Source organism: Drosophila albomicans, chromosome 2L, assembly GCF_009650485.2.
Source record: "Drosophila albomicans strain 15112-1751.03 chromosome 2L, ASM965048v2, whole genome shotgun sequence".
Taxonomy (NCBI): Eukaryota; Metazoa; Arthropoda; class Insecta; order Diptera; family Drosophilidae; genus Drosophila; species Drosophila albomicans.
The window spans coordinates 13,752,159-13,770,950 of NC_047628.2; the positions used below are offsets into that span (position 1 = coordinate 13,752,159).

The following is an 18,792-nucleotide window of genomic DNA, read 5'->3' on the forward strand; positions in this document are numbered from 1 at the left end:
CATGTTGGCATCCCAGCTTGTTGTTGTCGTCGCTTTTTATTTCACGCATAAAAAGTGTCGCACACTTGAATGAATCTTTCGGTTTTAGCTTGTCACTTAGTCTTGTTGTTGTTGATGGTATTGCTGTTGGTTGCGCTTGTTTGTATGTTTATTGGTCTGTTTGTTTTTGTTTTTTTTTTTCTATTTCGATCTCGAATGCATTCACAGCCGCCTCATTGGCTTAAGCGTTCACTTAACAGCCGCTGCATTGGGTTGGGCCATTTATTTGCCTAGACGACGATGACGATGCCAATGTAATGCGATGCTTTTAAGCATCTCAAGATTAACTTGCCGATAGGCTTCAAGTATCGAAAGTATTTGAGTAACGAGTACATTGAATGCTCATGAAAATATTGCCCATATAAAACAGCAAAACGAACACTAATCATGTTTACATTTATGCTTATGTCGGAGCGCCAACACACTAGGCGTAAATGTGTCAATTAAATGTTAATTATTAAAAGCACATCTTGATACTTTTGCCTTCCAACTTACTTTCTTAGCTACAGGTTCATAAATTTCAACTATTTATATTCAACGCGCATAATTCACGAATTGCTAATTGTAAGCTGGCTGCTATATAACTCAGCTGTTCAAGTTAACAGAGCTGCAGAGCAAAGGCAATGTACAAAGAATATTTTAACGCCTCATGCATGTTAATGCACAATTTCTGCTGGTTATTTTGATGTTATGTGATGTTATTTAAATTACAGCGCAACATTCCCTTACATATTTCTACTGCCCTGTTATCGATCGCTTGTAGAGCGCAAAGTTACATGCATAGTTTACCTATTAACATACTTATTAGTTAGATCATCTAAAAAGTAAACAATAAGAGCAATTACTAATCATAAAACATTAGCGCACAACACTTCCTGCACTGTCGGCAGAAACTCGTTTAACGCGACCAGCTGAAAGCTCATTCATGAAAAAACATAATAAAATTCATAATTAAATAACGCAATTTATGCATAATTAAATGCATTATGTAAAACAAATGGTAACGAGATCATACAAATTGAATAACAAGTTAATAAAAAAGGCCTACTTTATAGAAGTAATTGTAAATAGGAGAGAGGCCGCTTCTTTCCTTTACGTTCGATAATTCTCTTTTGTGCCTATCGCTTTTTGTTATCGACACGCTTCTGTCGATATAACGAAGCTTCTACGGTGGCTTCGATTCGTTGGTTGTCGGTAAATTTTATTTGATTTTAATTGCCCGGCCGTGCAGAGAGATGTTTGCCATTTAATGGCTTTATTTATGCGTGTAGTAATCAAGTTAATTTTTACGATTGCCGCCAACTTGGCCGCCGTGCAGCAGCAACAACAACACAAACAACAACAGTAACAACGACAACCTGCGGAGCCGCTGCAAAATAAATGCAAATTTTGTTACTCTGGCTTTTGTTGCTGTTGCTTTTTATGTTCCAAAAAAAAAAGTAAAGCAGAAACATTGTGCACAAGTTTCACTTTCATTCGACGATCGACGTTGACAACGCAACCGAGATCCGAGATCTTTCCATTTCATTCCGTTGATGGCCCAGACGTAACCCTAAGGACATGTGTCCCAGAAAAAAGCCCCTTTGAAATGCGACCACCCAAAAGCAAACTGAAGGCGGACCAAGATCAAGATCCAAGAGCAAGACTCGAAGTCATCTTGAGATGGCTTTTAATTAAGTTGTCAGTTAAAGGCCGGTCTTCTTTGTGCCTGTCCTGGCCTCTTTCATTACGTTTTTTCTCCCAGTTCTTTATTTATCTTTCGTCTCTCACTTTACAGCAACGTAAAGCTTTATACATAGCAATATAAATTCCAATATGTATATTAAGTTAAAACTATCACAATAATCGTTTATTTGGAATTATGATAGTAGCTTATTTTTAACAGTCCTGTTTGGTTGGTTATAAATTTTTATTAATAATAAAACTATTAAATATGTAAATTCCTATAGAAAAGTAATTTAGTATTTATAAGGCCAATAAAAAGAACTTTCATAAGTAATTTAACAGTAGAGAGGCTGAATATTGACTTTTTTACTTTAATCAGAATAAAATTAATTCAAAATGCTAGTTTGTTGAGTTATCTAATACAAAAACTAAAAGCTACGTCTTGCTCTTGTAACTATAGTTATATTTAAACAAGATATAGACAATAAATTTCAAGGAATTTTAATCTTTACCACAACTACTGTAAGATCATTCAATAGCCTTGACAAACAATCGAGGAAACAACTTTGCAAAATACAGCTTAACACAAGGATATGTGCAAAAGTCACGTTAATAACATGAAATTATTCACTTAGACATTGCGTTTAAAGACTTGTTTAAGAGAGTGCAAATCAAGCTTACGTTGCCTCAGTCTTTTGTTTGGCAATCGGGAAATCAGGAATCAGCTAAAGGCGTAATTTACATTTCAAATTTCCGAAATTTTCATTTACAGATAAGCCGCATTGTTGCTGCACGATGATTAGCGAACGGCACAAAACCAACAATTTGGCCACAATATTGTGTTGCATGCTGCTGTGGCATGTGCACCATTGTTGCGCCTTGCCTGATGATGTGTTCGAGGTCTTGCCACAAACTATGACGGCGACGGCGACAGCGAGCGTGAAGACTGCCAATCGTCAGGATGAAGTGAATGTCTTGGCCATTGTGACGCCCAATGTAACAGCCACAGCAACAGCAACAGCAGCAGGTGAGCAAAGACAATAAGCGAAAGAGCTGAGTGGAGAGAGAGAGAAAAAGGGGGAAGGAAAGGGGCAGCGTGGCAATGAACTGCTTGCAATGCCGCAAATATGAAAGATTTGCACTTTGATTTTGTGGCCAGCACCAAATGCCGATATAATTGACACAAAGAGACCACAACAAGAGATCCAGTTGATCAGTTGCTTCACCTATAAGCGGCGGCTTAAGGAGAGTGGGGTGGGGAGAGAAGAGAGGCGCTATTTTAATGGCCAACATTAGGAGATGCAAACAATTTTAACGCAATCATGCGCGGTATTTTAATGTGGTGCGGCAAATGAAAGTGAAAACTATTACTGGGCAATTATGCAAGGACAATTGGAGAAACCACTGAATTGAGGAGATTGCACTGCGGAGAGTGGAGAGTGAAGGCGGAAGACTGGAAAGTAAAACAAATTAAATATGATAATTATTTTTCATGACGAAAAAGAAACCATTAAGAAATTCACAATTTTAACTTCACTGTTGTTATCATATCTTTTTTTGCACTTACTTTAAGCAAAATGAATTTTAAACTTTTCAAAATTTCAATTGGAATTTTATTAATTTCATAATTTCAACAATATTTAAAAAATAAATTGTGAAAAGATTATTAGGTTCACATTTTGGGTGAAAAATCGAAGCATTAGCACTCATTTTGATTTGCTATAAGCAATTTATTGGAAGTTTTTAAATTATAAAGATTAAATCTTACATAATTTGTATGACCACGATGTTTACATAAAAAATGTTGGGTTTAACTAATTAATTAAAAATGTGTTCACATTTTAATTTAGATCATAGCATAATAAGAGTTTGCAATAAGGAAAAAACAAAAATTGAAAGTAAAACTCTATTTTGTTCCTGGAGACGCCCTCCATCCAAAAACAATGAATTTTTGCGGCAACTCCCTGGCTGATAAGACTTGTGAAGTATTAGCAATAAGTTCCTGTTGCATATGTTCACGTTCAGCTGCTTTTCGAATGGAAAGCGTCTTGACTGCTTTCAGCTAATAACTTTTGGCCAGCTGCCAGTGCCACGCCTCAGTCACCTTCCCCATACCCCATTGCCAATTCCCAAAAATCAGTCGCTGCTGATCAGTCAATCAACTCACGCTGTTTGTTATTGGCCATTGGCAGCTGATCAACCAACTGTGATTTCCTACTCTATGCCAAGTGAGATTTTCTACTCCCCAACTCCATCATTGTGGCATGCAGGTGGGCGCCTACGGTCTTTCTGTTTGAACTATGACTTTGGCTTTATTGAATCGCCAAGAGCGACTCCCACTCTGATCTGATCCGACATTAGTCTTGGCCCACACTTGGTCGGTTCGAGGTATTGTCGATTGCACTTGCCATTGGCAGTCAAATCAATTATATTCATGGACTACAAATTGCAGCGAGGTTAACTCAAAGCGATCATAGATATAGCTCATATTTAAACTGGAAAACTGTGCAACTTAATACAGATCCATAAATTTATTAATGACACTATTATTTGAATTAATAATAACTGTTTCTTTAGCAGATCGAAATCAAACTTATCACAATGAATTTATATTAAAGTAAGAAAATCATTAGATTGATATTGGACCTAGGGACGTTATTTTGGTTTCTATAAATGAAAAGCAAAAATTATTTATAAACAAAATTACACCTCTTCAAAGACAAATCTATTTTGATTAAACTTTTATCATAAAAGACGGTTAACTTTTATTACATTAGCAAATTCTCTAGAAACTAAAAAGCAGAAAATTGTACTCTAATCGAATTTGCTCAATTTTATAGCTGCCTCGCCAACTGATGGTCGAGGTGACGGTGTAAAAACATTTGTTAACACCTTAACGAGTTATGATTTGTAACGCTCTTCACACTCTTAGCAATCAGCTGCATATGCATCTCAGTCTTTGGCCGGGGGGCAGCACCTGATGCTGCAGAGTGGCAATTAAAACTGTTCATGTTTTGAGTCAGCTTGTCTTCACTCTTCTCTTTCATTTCAGCTGCCACTCGCTTGGACCCCAACAATAACAACGAGTGGCGTCCACTCGGACATGGCGATCCACTGCAAAAGGATCCCACCTATGACTACAGTCCGCCGGCGCTGGAACGCGTTCGTTATTGGGCCGAGAACAATGCGAGTACTCAGGAGACGAGACAACAGCTGCCGGGAGATATGTTGAGAAATAAGACCAAAAGCGAAGTACTGCTGCTGGGCGTGGCTAATGAGCGGGATCGATTGAGAACCGGACAAGTGAAGCAGTCGGGAGCAGCTATGTATTCCTCAAAGGCTTCATCATCTCATCCCTCCCAATCTTTGCATTACTCTTCTTATCCCTCGTCACAGTCTTCATACTACTCATCTTATCCTTCGCATCAGCCTTATTCCCATCCCTCACCTCATCCTTCATCCCATCCCTCGCCTCATCCTTCATCCCATCCCTCGCTTCATCCTTCGTCCCATTCCTATGCTGCTCAGCAGTCTAAGTACACGGGTATCCGACGCAGCTACTACGCTCCACAACCACTGCAGCAGCCACAGCACATGCCACACACGCATCTCATGCCGCCGCCCATGATGATGAAGGCTCAGGGACTAGGCATGATCCAGGGCCCCGCTCAGGGATTAGGTATGGTTCAGGGACAGACTCAAGGACTCGGCATGGTCCAAAGTCAGACGCAGGGTCACGACATGGTCATGAACCGGGCTCATGGCCCAAACCATGTGGAGTATCGTCATAGCGTGATGAACTCGCCTAACAGCAACTCGTACATGAGCGTCAACATGGGCAGCAGCTACAGCGCTCCGTTTTTGACTTCCTCCCCTTCCACGTCAGGCAAACCCCACTACAGCAGTCCCTCCTCCTCCTCTTCCATGGCGACCTCCAGCTGGTACTCTTCCTCTCCCCAACACCCGAACTACAACGATGCGCATCTTCAGGAGACCATGCAACACTACAGTTTCTCCCGACCACAAAGCGGCAGCAGCTCGCCCAATGCCATACATTCAGCACCACGCAAGCCCTGGCTGCACGAGCTGCTGCAAAAGGAGCTGGTGAAGCCCACAATAAAGCAGCGCATGAAGCCAACTATGCCCGCCACCAAGTACTTGATGGGCACTACAAAACCACAGCATATGCAGTTGCCAAGTTCAACCTACGCTCCATTGACCTATGCGCCAATCACCTTTGTGCCGGGTCCGCCGACCATAGAAACACCCACGACGAGCAGTCCTCCAGCAGAGCTATATATCACACCGCACACCACAATGCTACCAGCTGTCACCGCTGGTTTTAGACCCATAACGTTGAGCACAACATCAAGCACTACAATGCGACCGGTGACGACGACGACAACACAATCGAGCTCCCGTTTGATGATACCGCAGACAAGCAATCTGGCAAAACGACCCACAGTGGCCCCGGCACCGGAATTAACCACAGACGCGCTCTTTTCGCATTACAAACAGCCGCCAAAACCACTACTGGGTCCCATGTATCTCATCATTGAGGGTCACTCTAAGGTGAAGACCTATGGCCAAAACGAACTGGATCCCCACAGTCCCAAGATAGTGCCGGTTATCTCAAAGCGAGAGCCGGTGGTGCGCATAGCGGATCCCAATGAACAGCGCGGCACTGTGGAGACCTATCAGGTCAAGCATTTGCATACCAAAACCCTGCCGTTCACTACGACTACGTCGACGACGAAGCCTAAGACAAATGCTAAGGCGACTGAAACAAATGAGAAGACGCCCAAGGTTGCGACGACTCTAGAGAAGTCCGCAACGCTAACGCTTCTGACCCCTAAGACCGCGGCAATCAAGACGACCCCAAAGTCAGTAGCAACGACAACGACAACAACGACGGCAAAGCCAACTCAAGCTACCAGTTCCCGTCCCAGCATAAGTCTTCGGTCACAACCTACGCCCAGTCCTAGTCCGCTGACAAATCTTCTGGCCAGCCCAAGTCCTCTACCTAGTGCAATTCCCCCGTTAAATCCTTCTTTCAGTCCCCGTCCCACCCTAACTCCTTCTATCAAGCCAACTCCTCGGCCAAATCTGCTCCAGCTTGATTCACCGACCACAAATACGCCGCCCAGTGGCGTGCATGATCTGCTCAGTCTGCTAGATAACATGTTTGCCGATGCCCACGAGATTGCAGCTAGCAGCGAGGCGCCAACAACAACGCGACTTAAACCGGTGGTGACAAAACCGATACCACAGCAGCCGGAACCGCGCATTGGCAGCCATGCAGGCAGCATAGAGAGTGAACTGCAAGAGGTGGAGAAAGAGGAGCCTGAGGTCAAGAATGGTTCAGAGATCGCGACGAGCACGGAGCCTGAACAACCGCCGCGTGCCACTCGCCAGGTCTTTGACTATGATCAATTGCCCGAGTCTCGCATTAAGCTACAGGCAGCAGGGGAAGACGAACTGGAATACGATGAAGACAATGATTATGAAGAAGATGAGGTTGAGGAGGCTGGCGCAGAGGCTGACGCAGAGGGAGAGCTGCTAGCGGATGGCGAACTGGATGTGAGTGAAGATGAAACGTCAGATGGCGAACATAATTTACTCAAACGCATCGATAAATTTGTCGATGATGTCGATGATGGAGACGATGACTTGGAAGATTTGATTGAGGGCCTATCGCCCGACGATGATGACGACAACGAAGACGACGACGAAGAAGATCAACAGGCAGCGGAAAGACAACAGCAGCAACAGCAACATAAGCGTTAACATTAGTTTTACATTATTTTCTTAAAAACTGCGCTCTATACCAAATCTATCAGCAACTTCTTCAAACACACACAAACACATTCAATTGTAAATACATAAGCTTTAAGATCAGCATGGATCTAGCATCAGTTTTAGTTGTTTAGTCTTCGTTTGTATTGTATTTTTAATTTAACTTATTAACGATTTCTTTGTTTTTTAGTTATTTAAGTGTGCAATAATTGACCAATAAACAAAAAAATTTATACAAACATTTTTCAGCCGTTACAATTTCAAATTTATATTCAATGGTTTCGTCATATGCTAAAAGTACTAAAAACTCTAGCCGAGACACAAACCACACAACGATCGCAAGCGAGCTTCTCGCTCTCTTTGCTGCCGCTATCAAACTGGATATTTGTGTGTGAGCGCGCGCTCTCTTTCGCTCCCCCACTGATTGGATTATTAACGTGCTGCTACTAAGCAGCACTCTGCAATTTCTCGCGTTTTTGTTTATTTCTGTTTCGATTTTCCCAGCAGCAGCAACAGTTGAGAATTTGTCGTCGAAGCGAACGGTAAAACACAAAAACAAAGCGAGCAGAAGAAGCTTCATGCGCGTCGTCGTGGGTGACAAAAAAATAAAACATTAAATTAAATCAAGTGTGTAAATTAACTAAAAGTCCAAATTCCAATAAAATTGTACTACAACTTAATTCAATAGATGAAGCAATTTAAGCAAATAATGTGAAATGTTCGATTTGTTGTTGTTTACCAACTGCTAAAAAAAATATTGGTGTTGTTACTGTTTGTTCGTATTTTGTTCTCTACTTCATTCGGTTTCGCTTTTGTTTGCACATAAGAGAGACAAATGTGAGAGCGAGAGAAAGAGAGTGGTCATTCAAAGCGCATTCAAGTGTAAAATGTTGCAGTTTTCTATCTGCTTCTTTCTTATGGTTGCTTGCCATTAAAACATATCTGCGGCTGCAACAAAAACAACTCAAAAACACGTGTAGCTTTTGCCCCTTTATGACTCAAACTCTGTCTAATAGATAATAATGATAAAAACAAATGAGTAGCATGCAACTCACCCGCACATTTTGGACTTTGATAGTGTGACTAAAATGTGGTGGAAATACTGACTGATCAGTCGGTGACTGATGCGTGTGTATGTGGGCAACCTTGATTTGTCTGCTAAATAAAATATGTACATATTTGAAATACACAGCAGATTTTTTTTTCGGTAGTGGCGTCTCGTCAAACAACAGCAACAACAACAAGAAACCAAACAAACTTCTAAAGCACAAAACAGGTTCAGCGATCCGCAAAAACACAAACAGAGAGCCAGCTAAAATTGTGGGAGAGAGAGAGCGAACAGCGGGACAAATGTGTCTTTTTCATAGGCTTTGCCAATTGGTAAAATCGAAATTCCAATTAGAAAGCAGACGCAATGATGCATAGAGTTTATCGGGCAAATGTCAGACCGTAAGCTGATAACACACATTTCGATGCTAGACAGCAACACACAGTACTAAAATGCTGATAAGCCGGCAAAAATGTATTTTTCGTTGTTTAGTGTGACCATTTGTATATAACATCCGCTTACATTGTAATCTCTCTGTCCAACACAGACATGTCTGGCTGGCTGATTGGAAATGTACTACGTGCTTCTAGTTGGAAATGTACTAAATACATGTCTACGTCTACTTGGAAATTTGTACTGATAAAATTGCCGGCCAATCGTCGACGCATCATCTCTGACATTGCATTACTGACCTACTTTACCTACAACGCAGTTCTGGCTGCCAATATAAAATATTCGACCGGTTTGCCGGTGTAATTAGTTGACCATGTGCATGCAGCCATTAATTGCATAAAACTAAAAAGTGTATTCAACAAATTACGTAAGCGCAATGCGCGCACTTCCAGTGCCCCTTTTTATTGAAAGATCACCGGTATCAAGATATCGATAGCAGAATGTCAATGCCCTTGCAAGTAATTGAAAAGTTCAATACAACAAAACCGCATGCTTGCTTTCTTCTTCCTGCTTCGTCGACATGCATGTGCATGTATATAGATACAGTTGCAGTCTGCGGTTCAGGGTTTAATAATTACACATCAAATTGTTAATCTGCTGCTCAGAACTCATCGTAATGACGCGTCACGATGACTTGACTCATTACGCATACACTTTATACGCATGAAAGAAGCCATGAAGTCCTCATTCCAAAGTCACCATGTGCATACATATGTATTTATTTGTGCTATATGCAAGTCAGTTCAATGCACGACTTATTTTAAAGTACACTGTGAGTTTTTCGGCACATTTTTGGACTTTATCAGAGCACAACAAAATAAGTCAAGTACGAAATACAAAACTCGATAAGCTGTGATATTTATCACAGATCCTTATCAGCGTATTTACGCATCGTAAAAGTGAAATAACATTTATACGTCAATTTTTTTTTGTTTAATGGTTCCTATAAATGACGTAGAACGTTGTTGCTTAAGCATTTTTATTGCGATAACCCCTAAAAGCCGCACTGTGATTCAATGTTGATCTCACACTATTTTTAATCCAGAAATAATTTCAGTAATTGTTTTAAATAAAACAAGTCTAATCAAAGCTTGTTGAGTTAGTATTTGCCATAAACAATAAACAAGTTACGTAGCGCACAAACTAAAATCTTTCAACGAAGTACATAAAGCATATAATATACAGATGTATGTGTGTAGATGGAGGCGAGTGTCAAGTCGAGTCAATTAAGTGAGCATTTCGTTAAGTGGCACACATTCCATTTGATTAATCTTTAGAAACCACCTGGCATAGAGTCATTCACAACAAAGTTCTGTTCACAAATTGTGAAAATATTTAAAAGCAACTAAAGATGTTTAAAAAAATGAGTAAGGAATTTAATAAGCTTAAAATTCGCTTAAAAATCGTATTAAAGCTCGACTAAAAAATGTTTCATTGTTCCGGCTCATTGGGCTTTAATTATTTCGAAACAAATTATTCATCAATTAGATTTAAAAAAAAATATATGAGTATAAATCGTTCCATTAGATTCTTTTGATTAGAACACTGAAAATGTGATTAAAATAAGCTTACAAGTTTATCAAAATGTATTTAAAATTTGATAATCTAATGTTCAGCACTTTCTGTTTGTAAGCTAATGTCATTAGATCGCGATCGCTGCAAACTGATTGCTCTATTAGCCAATAAATATGGCTCATTTATAATTCAAATAGTGATCACCTTGAGTTTGAGTGTCAAACTGCTAGCATATAGTATAATCGTTGCCTGATCGTCTGCGATCAACTTTAGCAAACAGCTTATCACAGTTCAAGCTACCTGTGTACTACTGTAATTTTGTGATCGCAACGCGATCAGATGATCGTTTCTCTGTGTGCTGTGTGTGCTATGTAAATACAATATCGGTTTACCTCGAGCAACTCTCACGTACACAAATGAACTTTGACTTTGCAAAGTTATTGTGTAACAGCTGTGGTTATTATAGTGAAGTTCAAGTCAATTTTAGACAAGTTTTGCGATCGTTTTGCATTGATACGACGATCGCATCGATCTGGCGGATTAGTTAAGCGGCACCTCATTGATAATTTTTATTGAAGAATGTTCGCAAATGTTTCGCTTATCAAATATAATGTACTGCATTTTTAGTGTCGAAAGAAGCAATTTAAAAAAAATAAAATTGCGATAAGATTTCCGGCCTGTTGGTATTTAAAAATGTAGGCAACACTTTAGTTGGAATTGCAATCTAATCATTGTTTTTGCCTTAACAAGCAGCCGGGCCAGCAACTCAACTTGAACTGAACCATGACAACAACCAAAGACCCCAAGGAACAGCCACCAGCCAACAACAACAACAAACAGTCGCAATCTAAGAATGGCGTCGACGGAGGATTAATGAAACGACTTCGTCGCTCTGCCTCGGCAACCGAACACAATTTGACCAATCTAAGAAACCGAAAATCAACGCAGAACCTTTTCGATCAACACGGCAATCCCATTGACCTGCAGCAGTATCGCAAGGTGCTCGATAAGGATGAGAACGGAAATGGCACCAGTGAGAAGAAACTGCGCTATCGACGCACTCAGAGTGTCACACGTGCCGAGGAGATCTCCAACAAGGAGGCCAAACAGCGCAAGGCACAGCCCGACAGATCGTAAGCAAAGAATTTCTAACCTATTATATCTATTTTTAGTGAGTAATATAAATAAATCTTTTAATATATTATAAATACCATAATCTTGAAGATTCCAGAACTTTGCATTGTTTATTCATGATGTTATTTTAAAGAGGTTTTATACCCAAAGTTTAGCCAGAAATATAATTGGCGTGGGATATTGTATAAATGATTTCTTTTCATTTGCTTACTATTTAAAGAGGTTTTATACCCAAAGATTAGTCACGAATATATAATAATTTGTTGTATTAATTATGAACACCGCAATCTTAATTCCTGAACAATATAATAATATAAATATATATATTATATTTATTAAAATGATGATCTTTACGATAGAATCATAAACCCAAGTGATTTTTAAAGGAGAATTTTTTTAAAAAGCTCAAAATCAAAATTTGATTTTTTTGTATGCTTTCAAAATTTGAATGTCCACTCGAAAGATGATTAAATTTGTCTTTAGTTAATTTTTCAAATATAACTATTATTTCAATTTCTAGCATACATCGTCCCCCGCGATTCATTATTCTCATGGAGCTCGGGTTTTACGAACTTTACGGGTCTCGTCAACTGGGGCTTTTTGCTTCTTTGCATTGGTGGCCTGCGCTTGGGTCTAGAAAATTTCCTCAAGTAAGTGTATAATCTGACTGAATTTATAGAACTTTTCTTATAGTGTAACCAATTCTAAGATATGGCATACGCGTCAATCCCATTGACTGGTATTTTTTTTTGAGCGGACGTAACGAGGGTGAAGGACACAATGCTTTGCTGCTTATCATTTGTAAGTTAAGCTTAAGACTTAATTTAATTTTAAAACTAAAAATATTTGTCCATTTCAGACTCTATGGTGCACATATCGCTGTGCCTGGCTGTCGAAAAAGGACTTGCCTTGGTAAGTAAATACTCTTTTTAACATAATTAGCGCTACAATCAAAAGAGACTTTAAACTTACTCTGCGAATTGCGACCACCTAGTTGATGTACTCGCCGTCCAACTGCCTGGATTAGTTTGCGCATCATATTATACAGTAATAGTTTTTGATTCAGAGACTCCGCTGCCAACAAAATGTAGTTTTCCAAATTTAGAATTTAGATTTTTTTTTAAAAAGAAAAACCGTTTTGTAGACAGCAGACTCATGGCAATCCTTAAATCCGAATTCAATTTGCAGCAGTGGGTTTATGGATATGGAGTGGATCTCCGTAACATAACATGTATATATATTATATTGATTACAATCGTGACATAGTTTTAAACAAATTAATTAATGTGTGTGTTTATGAGTGTGCGAGGTGTATGACATCCGAACGCGTATTAAATCACTTAAGCAATGCGCACGCCAGCTTGATCGCAATATTTTTGTAACACTTGCTTGCTCTCCGCGGTGAGCGGCGCCAGCAAATTGGCCAAAGGCGACCGCTGCGATAGATTGCCCAAAGAGCTGGCCAAATATTGACGTGCATCATTCACTTCGGCCAGATGATCCACCTGTTTGGGTTGTGCAAAATTGAGCTGTGAGAAAGCTGCCTGATAACCGGGTTCAGCATCCACACCAGCACCCGCAACTGCGTCGCCTCCTGGGCCCGCAGCATCGCCATCCAAATAGGGCAACTTCTCGGGTGGGCGTTCAAACATCTCGATTAAGGCCTGCAGCAAACGTGGCCAATAGGCGGCATATTGACCCGTCAATAATTCGGGACATTCGGTGAGCAGCTTGCTGACACCCACAGCGACCATTTTTCGTTCCAAGTCCTTGCTAACTTTAGCCATGTCCGTGATAAATACACGCTCCAACAGCATGCCAAACATGCCCGGCTGTATCTCATCGATTAGCTGCAGCAACGGGCTTCCGCCAATCTTGACCACATAGAAGCAGAAGAACACAATGATGCCGTTCAAATATTTTGCAGTCTTTGAGAGCGACAATCGCTGGAAGAGCAGTCCAAAGATTTGACGCATGCTCGACTGTAGCTCGGCGGCATTGTAATAGAACAGCAGATTCTGCAGCAAATAGAAGCCCTCATGATCGTTGGCTTTCGATGCAATCATCTTTTGGAAGATTCCCAAAATGCCATTCTAAAACCGAAGAAAAATTTAGTAAATAAATTCTATGGTTAGCATCTCATAACTCACTAGTTTACCCAGCGCTTGTATTTGTGCGGAGCCCTGTTTGATGAATATCGACAGCAGACGAATCAAGGGCGTCACATTGCCCCTGCGATCCCAAAGTGGCGGCGCCAGTAGACAGGGAAATAGTGCCCAATAAGGCTCTGGTATGGCACCGCTGGCTTCGCGCACTTCGAGAAGCACTGACAACATTTGGAATACATAGGGCATAAATTCGGTAATGTCCTGTTGCAAAATGCCCTGGAAAACGGGAAAAGTGCCTCCTCAAACGAGCTGACCGCTGAAGCATCTGCTTGGCAGACAATTCTGCAAAAGCAAGAAGAGAAAATTAAGTACATTTGAAAGTGTGTATAATTTGCGACCACTTACTTGATAGACAGCGCCAGGGTCTCGAAGAGGTAGTGATTAAAAAGCGGACGCGACGGATTCTTGGATACAAACGTTAAAATCTCGGTGAGCCGTGGCAACGCCACTCCCATGAAAGGCATGGCAGCCGCCTGCAGCACATGGAAGCTACGCATGATGGCTGCAAGTTGAAATATTAAGTTAGTTCAAGTTTCTTAGAAGTCCTAGCTTGTACTTACCCTTCATCACATATTCGTTCTCAGCAGATCCACTCAAAGAGAGCGTGGCAAACAATCCGCTGACCAATTGATTCGAGTGTGGTGCTAGAACTTGTGGTCCAAACAAAAGCGCGTTGCTCGCATCACGCATGGTTAGAATCTTCTCCAGCGAGCAGGCCGCATAGCTGTGCACCACAATGCTCTCGGCGGGCAGATGGCGTATCAACTGTGGCAAGCAGCCAGCCAAAGTTTGTGGTCCAAGCAGACTGCGGAAGACCATCACGTATTTGATAGCTGCTGCCTTCAGCACGGGAAGCTCGTTAACTATCCATAAAGTGAAATTAGTAAGGGAAAACAAACGAATGACCAAATGTACTTACTGTTGGGTCTCTCCAACTCGGGCACAATGTGCTCGGCACAGAATTGCGGCAGCGGCACCAGCTCTGAGCTTTGGGTGATACCATGCTTTTGCGTGCCGCCACGTGAAGCCCACGATGTGACCAAATAAATAGCTGTATCCTTAGACCGCCAATTGGCCACGGGATTTTCTTTGTATTTGCCCAGCAAAATTTCCATATATTGCCCGAAAATGCCAAAGATTTTTTGCTCAAAGTTCACGGACAATGTTTTGACCAAATCACAGGCAGCACGACGACGTGTATCAATGTCAGACCCCTCGATATCACGGCGAATATACTCATCAGGACTATCCTCGAAGAGCTCTTCGTCGGAGGGTCTAATGTCCAGATTTGGTATGACAACCTTTTCACAAATTCGAGCCAAGATCTCGGGATTCTCAAAGATCCCATGATAATGCTGACGCTCAGCAATAACCGTAAGGAATTGTAAAGCATTCGAGACGAGCTAAAGGGCATAGAAGATTGAGTAAGGTGCTTTAAGAACTTATTTAATATTGCACATACCGCATCATATTTTGTGTGCAGACTGGTCTTCACCAGTAGCTCCCACACTGCAGTGACAAACTGCTCCATGTACGGCTTAAACTCCTCGTCGTATTTACGGGCATAGAGACAAATGTTCTCGCAGACCTGGGAGCGCAAGTGCTCCAACACACCAGCATCCTCGTCGTCATCGGTGCGCAAACTGGCCACATCCACAGCCAATTGCTGCAGGAAGGCGCCCATCCAGATGCTCATATTGTCCTCAAAGAATTCTGGCAAATCCTGCGAGTTGAGCGAGAAAAACACCTTGTTGACCAACACTAATGAGCTATAAATGACTTTTAGGGCCTCTGGATTGCCCTCGTGCATTGTACGTAGCTGCATGGTAGCTTGCAACAGATCCGTCAATGGCTTTGCCATGCGATCGAGTACAAATTTGATTTCCTCCCAGAGCGCTTGTGATTTAAATTCATAGCGGTAGCGTTTGAAGAGCGAATGCGCTGTTTGCAAAATTCCATTGATCACATTGAAATCACCCGATGCGAATTTTTCCACCATTTCATCGATCAATTGTGGCCATTTCTTAGGAAAATCATGGCGACCAATTATGCTCACTGCATCGCTTAGCTGCTTCTGCAATGCGGTAGGCGAGTGCAACATCAATGTGACAATTAGGGTTTTAATCGTGTTGCGATCGCTTTCGTGTATGCGATCGGGTTCATCGCTGTCCTCGTGTGCGGCCCAATTGCGTTTCACATAGTTCTTGAATGCAATGGCGCCCGCCACGCGAATAGTCATGTCCATGTCGCCCTTATCAATGAGATTAAGCAAGAGCACTGGATAGTTCTGCTGGCGTTCCGTTGACTCCAGCAACTTTTCCGCTGCAAGTGAAAAAAAATTTTGTTTACTTTTGCACATGGTTAATTGGAAGCAAATTGCAGGGAACAGCTCAAAAAGTTTGTTCGTTAATCACAAGGGAAATGCAAAAAACAAATGCGAGCCAGAGATGCGAAAGAATTCCCTACTTATTACCTTGCTAAAAATGCCATTAATTACCCTTGTCGCAAAATATAAGATTAAAAAGAAAATGTATAACCGTGCTGCGGTTTTGCTGCAAAGCAGCTGTGTTGTCACATATCAATTACAATTGGGATTTCGTACACGGTAATGCAGCTTCCTTGCCATTTTCCCGCGCGCGTGCACACAAAACGAAACCTCATTCGATCCCTTTCGCTCTCTATATCGCATTCCAATACACACTCACACACAAATACGTATGCGCACACACGCACGCATGCTCTCTCTCATACTCACAGGGCCTGCGGACATTGGGATCCGCGCTGAGCGTCTGTTGCAAATAACCGGCAAGCAATTGCAAATTGGCGTCGGTGACTTCCATCTTTATTATTGTTGTTGCTGTTGTGATTTCTGTGTGTTCTATTAAATAATTATATCACTTTTGTTTTACTTGCGCCTCTAATTTGTTTCTTTTTTAACTACTATACTTTTTACAACATATAACGAAATAAATTCTGCACACAATGAAATTATTATCACCAACAAGCAAGCAGCGGCGTCATCCGTCGTGCGAAACAGTAAAATGACGAATGTGACAAGCTGTTAACACCGAGTTAATACCAAAATACACCACACTGCTAAATATCGTCTGGTCACATATCATATGGTATATTAGTATATTTTCAAAGAGCATGGTTTCAGTGTTTTTAAAATAAACACAGACATCGATTCCGTTAAATTTTAAAGGCGGGATTTTCTTTTATAATGTTATTGATAAATGGACTTTATTGAAAGATAACTATTTCAATTATTATTTTGTTACAGGAAATAATTTCTGAAGGTCTTGGCATGGTTATACAAATCTCAAACGTTGTTGTGTTGGTTTGCTTGCCTGTGGTGATTATACATTTGAAGGGATCAGCATTTAGCATAAGTGAGTATGCTAAAAAAATGATTGATATCTAATTGGTTATTAATTATTTAATGCTTTGCAGTGGGAGCGACCACAGTGTGTTTTTTCTATTCCGTGTTGTTCCTAAAGTTGTGGAGTTATGTGCAGACCAATATGTGGTGTCGTCAGACCTATTATCAGAGGCAGCCACGTGAACGCCGACCAAGCATCACATTAGCTGAACTCAGTAAGTTCATAATTTAATCAATAAAATCCAATCTTAGTTAACAATAAAAATCATTTGTAGAAAAAAGAAAAATGAATGAAGGCGAGGAGGATGAAGACGTTACCAAATTGGTGCAATATCCCGAAAACTTGACCTATAAAGATATTATGTACTTCCTTTGTGCTCCCACTCTATGCTATGAACTCAATTTCCCACGAACATCTCGTGTTCGAAAGCATTTCCTCTTGAAACGTCTGCTGGAGGTGCTCATTGGCGTCAATGTGGTGATGGCAGTGTTCCAACAATGGATTATTCCCTCGGTGCGCAACTCTTTGGTTCCGTTCTCCAACATGGACATTGGCTTGGCCACCGAACGTCTACTTAAACTTGCTGTAAGCTGAATTGTTATTTATTTGTAATGTTATATTTATTAATTTTCACATTTTATTATCTCGTCTTTTTAGCTGCCCAATCACTTGACCTGGCTGTGCTTTTTCTATCTGCTCTTCCATTCGTTTTTAAATGCTCTGGGCGAAGTGCTGAACTTTGCCGATCGCAACTTCTACTGTGATTGGTGGAATGCCAACAATATTGACACTTTCTGGCGTACTTGGAATATGCCTGTGCATCGTTGGTGTGTGCGTCATCTTTACATTCCCGTTGTCCAAATGGGTTACTCCTCTCGCCAGGCATCCACAATCGTCTTTCTGTTCAGCGCATTTTTCCATGAATATTTGGTAGGTTGGCTTATCAACTGAACTAGAATTTTTATTTATGATTTATTGGTATATTTAGGTATCAGTTCCACTGCAAACGTACAAAATTTGGGCTTTCCTGGGCATGATGGGCCAGATACCACTATCGGCCATATCCAAATATGTGGAACGTCGATTGGGTCCACGTATGGGAAATATTATTGTTTGGGCATCGATTATTTTGGGCCAACCGTTGTGCATTATGGCATACTATCATGATTATGTGATTACACACTTCCAGACTGCGCTCAATGGCACTGATTATCAGCAATAGTTTATATATAGACTTTTGAGGGATATTCATCACACACACAATCTGGTCTGTACTTTTCTTAATTTATAAGCCAAATTTGCAAGTTGAGAAAACTTGAATGCCACACATACAAATCAATTTTTGTAGTCTTGAACATGCATATAGTACTGAGTAACAGCAATTTGATTGTTATTTAATGCATTTTGTTAATGATTTTAAGCTCATGTAAATAAAGAAAATGGATATTGAGTTGTTTCTATTACATATGGCGCGCGCTTTGATGTCTAAGATTTGAAAATTGATGGTCACACTACCGTCATGATATATTTTAAAATAGTTGACTGTAAACAGCAGAAAAATGAAGAGTGAGCAAACATTGTAATCAATTTT

General features: G+C 40.8%; 4 protein-coding genes across 4 annotated transcripts in view; 2 read left to right on the top strand and 2 right to left on the bottom strand.

The window, feature by feature from the left end:
• LOC117563429 (mucin-5AC) overlaps positions 1 to 7,731 on the top strand; it is a 9,109-nt gene extending 1,378 nt beyond the window's left edge. The window contains exons 2-3 of the mRNA XM_052002857.1: positions 2,477 to 2,731; positions 4,757 to 7,731. Of these exons, the coding sequence (XP_051858817.1) occupies positions 2,620 to 2,731; positions 4,757 to 7,491 (2,847 nt within the window). The 5' untranslated portion in view covers positions 2,477 to 2,619 and the 3' untranslated portion in view covers positions 7,492 to 7,731. The remainder of the gene's footprint in view (positions 1 to 2,476; positions 2,732 to 4,756) is intronic.
• The window catches only part of LOC117564663 (trans-1,2-dihydrobenzene-1,2-diol dehydrogenase), a 24,256-nt gene extending 11,500 nt beyond the window's left edge, over positions 1 to 12,756 (bottom strand). Inside the window, exon 1 of the mRNA XM_034243526.2 lies at positions 12,623 to 12,756. Within this exon, the coding sequence (XP_034099417.2) occupies positions 12,623 to 12,689 (67 nt within the window). The 5' untranslated portion in view covers positions 12,690 to 12,756. The remainder of the gene's footprint in view (positions 1 to 12,622) is intronic.
• Positions 7,985 to 18,664, top strand: LOC117564660 (diacylglycerol O-acyltransferase 1). The gene is given in 11 exon segments (XM_034243521.2): positions 7,985 to 8,042; positions 11,270 to 11,649; positions 12,171 to 12,180; positions 12,182 to 12,300; positions 12,360 to 12,451; positions 12,510 to 12,562; positions 17,102 to 17,210; positions 17,272 to 17,415; positions 17,476 to 17,786; positions 17,859 to 18,131; positions 18,190 to 18,664. Coding segments are annotated over 10 exon segments (1,695 nt in total). The 5' UTR covers positions 7,985 to 8,042; positions 11,270 to 11,299; the 3' UTR covers positions 18,424 to 18,664.
• LOC117564658 (exportin-2) lies at positions 12,846 to 16,877 on the bottom strand. The gene is given in 8 exon segments (XM_034243516.2): positions 12,846 to 13,743; positions 13,801 to 14,051; positions 14,054 to 14,100; positions 14,164 to 14,320; positions 14,379 to 14,681; positions 14,738 to 15,221; positions 15,281 to 16,140; positions 16,574 to 16,877. Coding segments are annotated over 8 exon segments (2,940 nt in total). The 5' UTR covers positions 16,659 to 16,877; the 3' UTR covers positions 12,846 to 12,990.
• Positions 18,665 to 18,792: the final 128 nt, after the last annotated feature.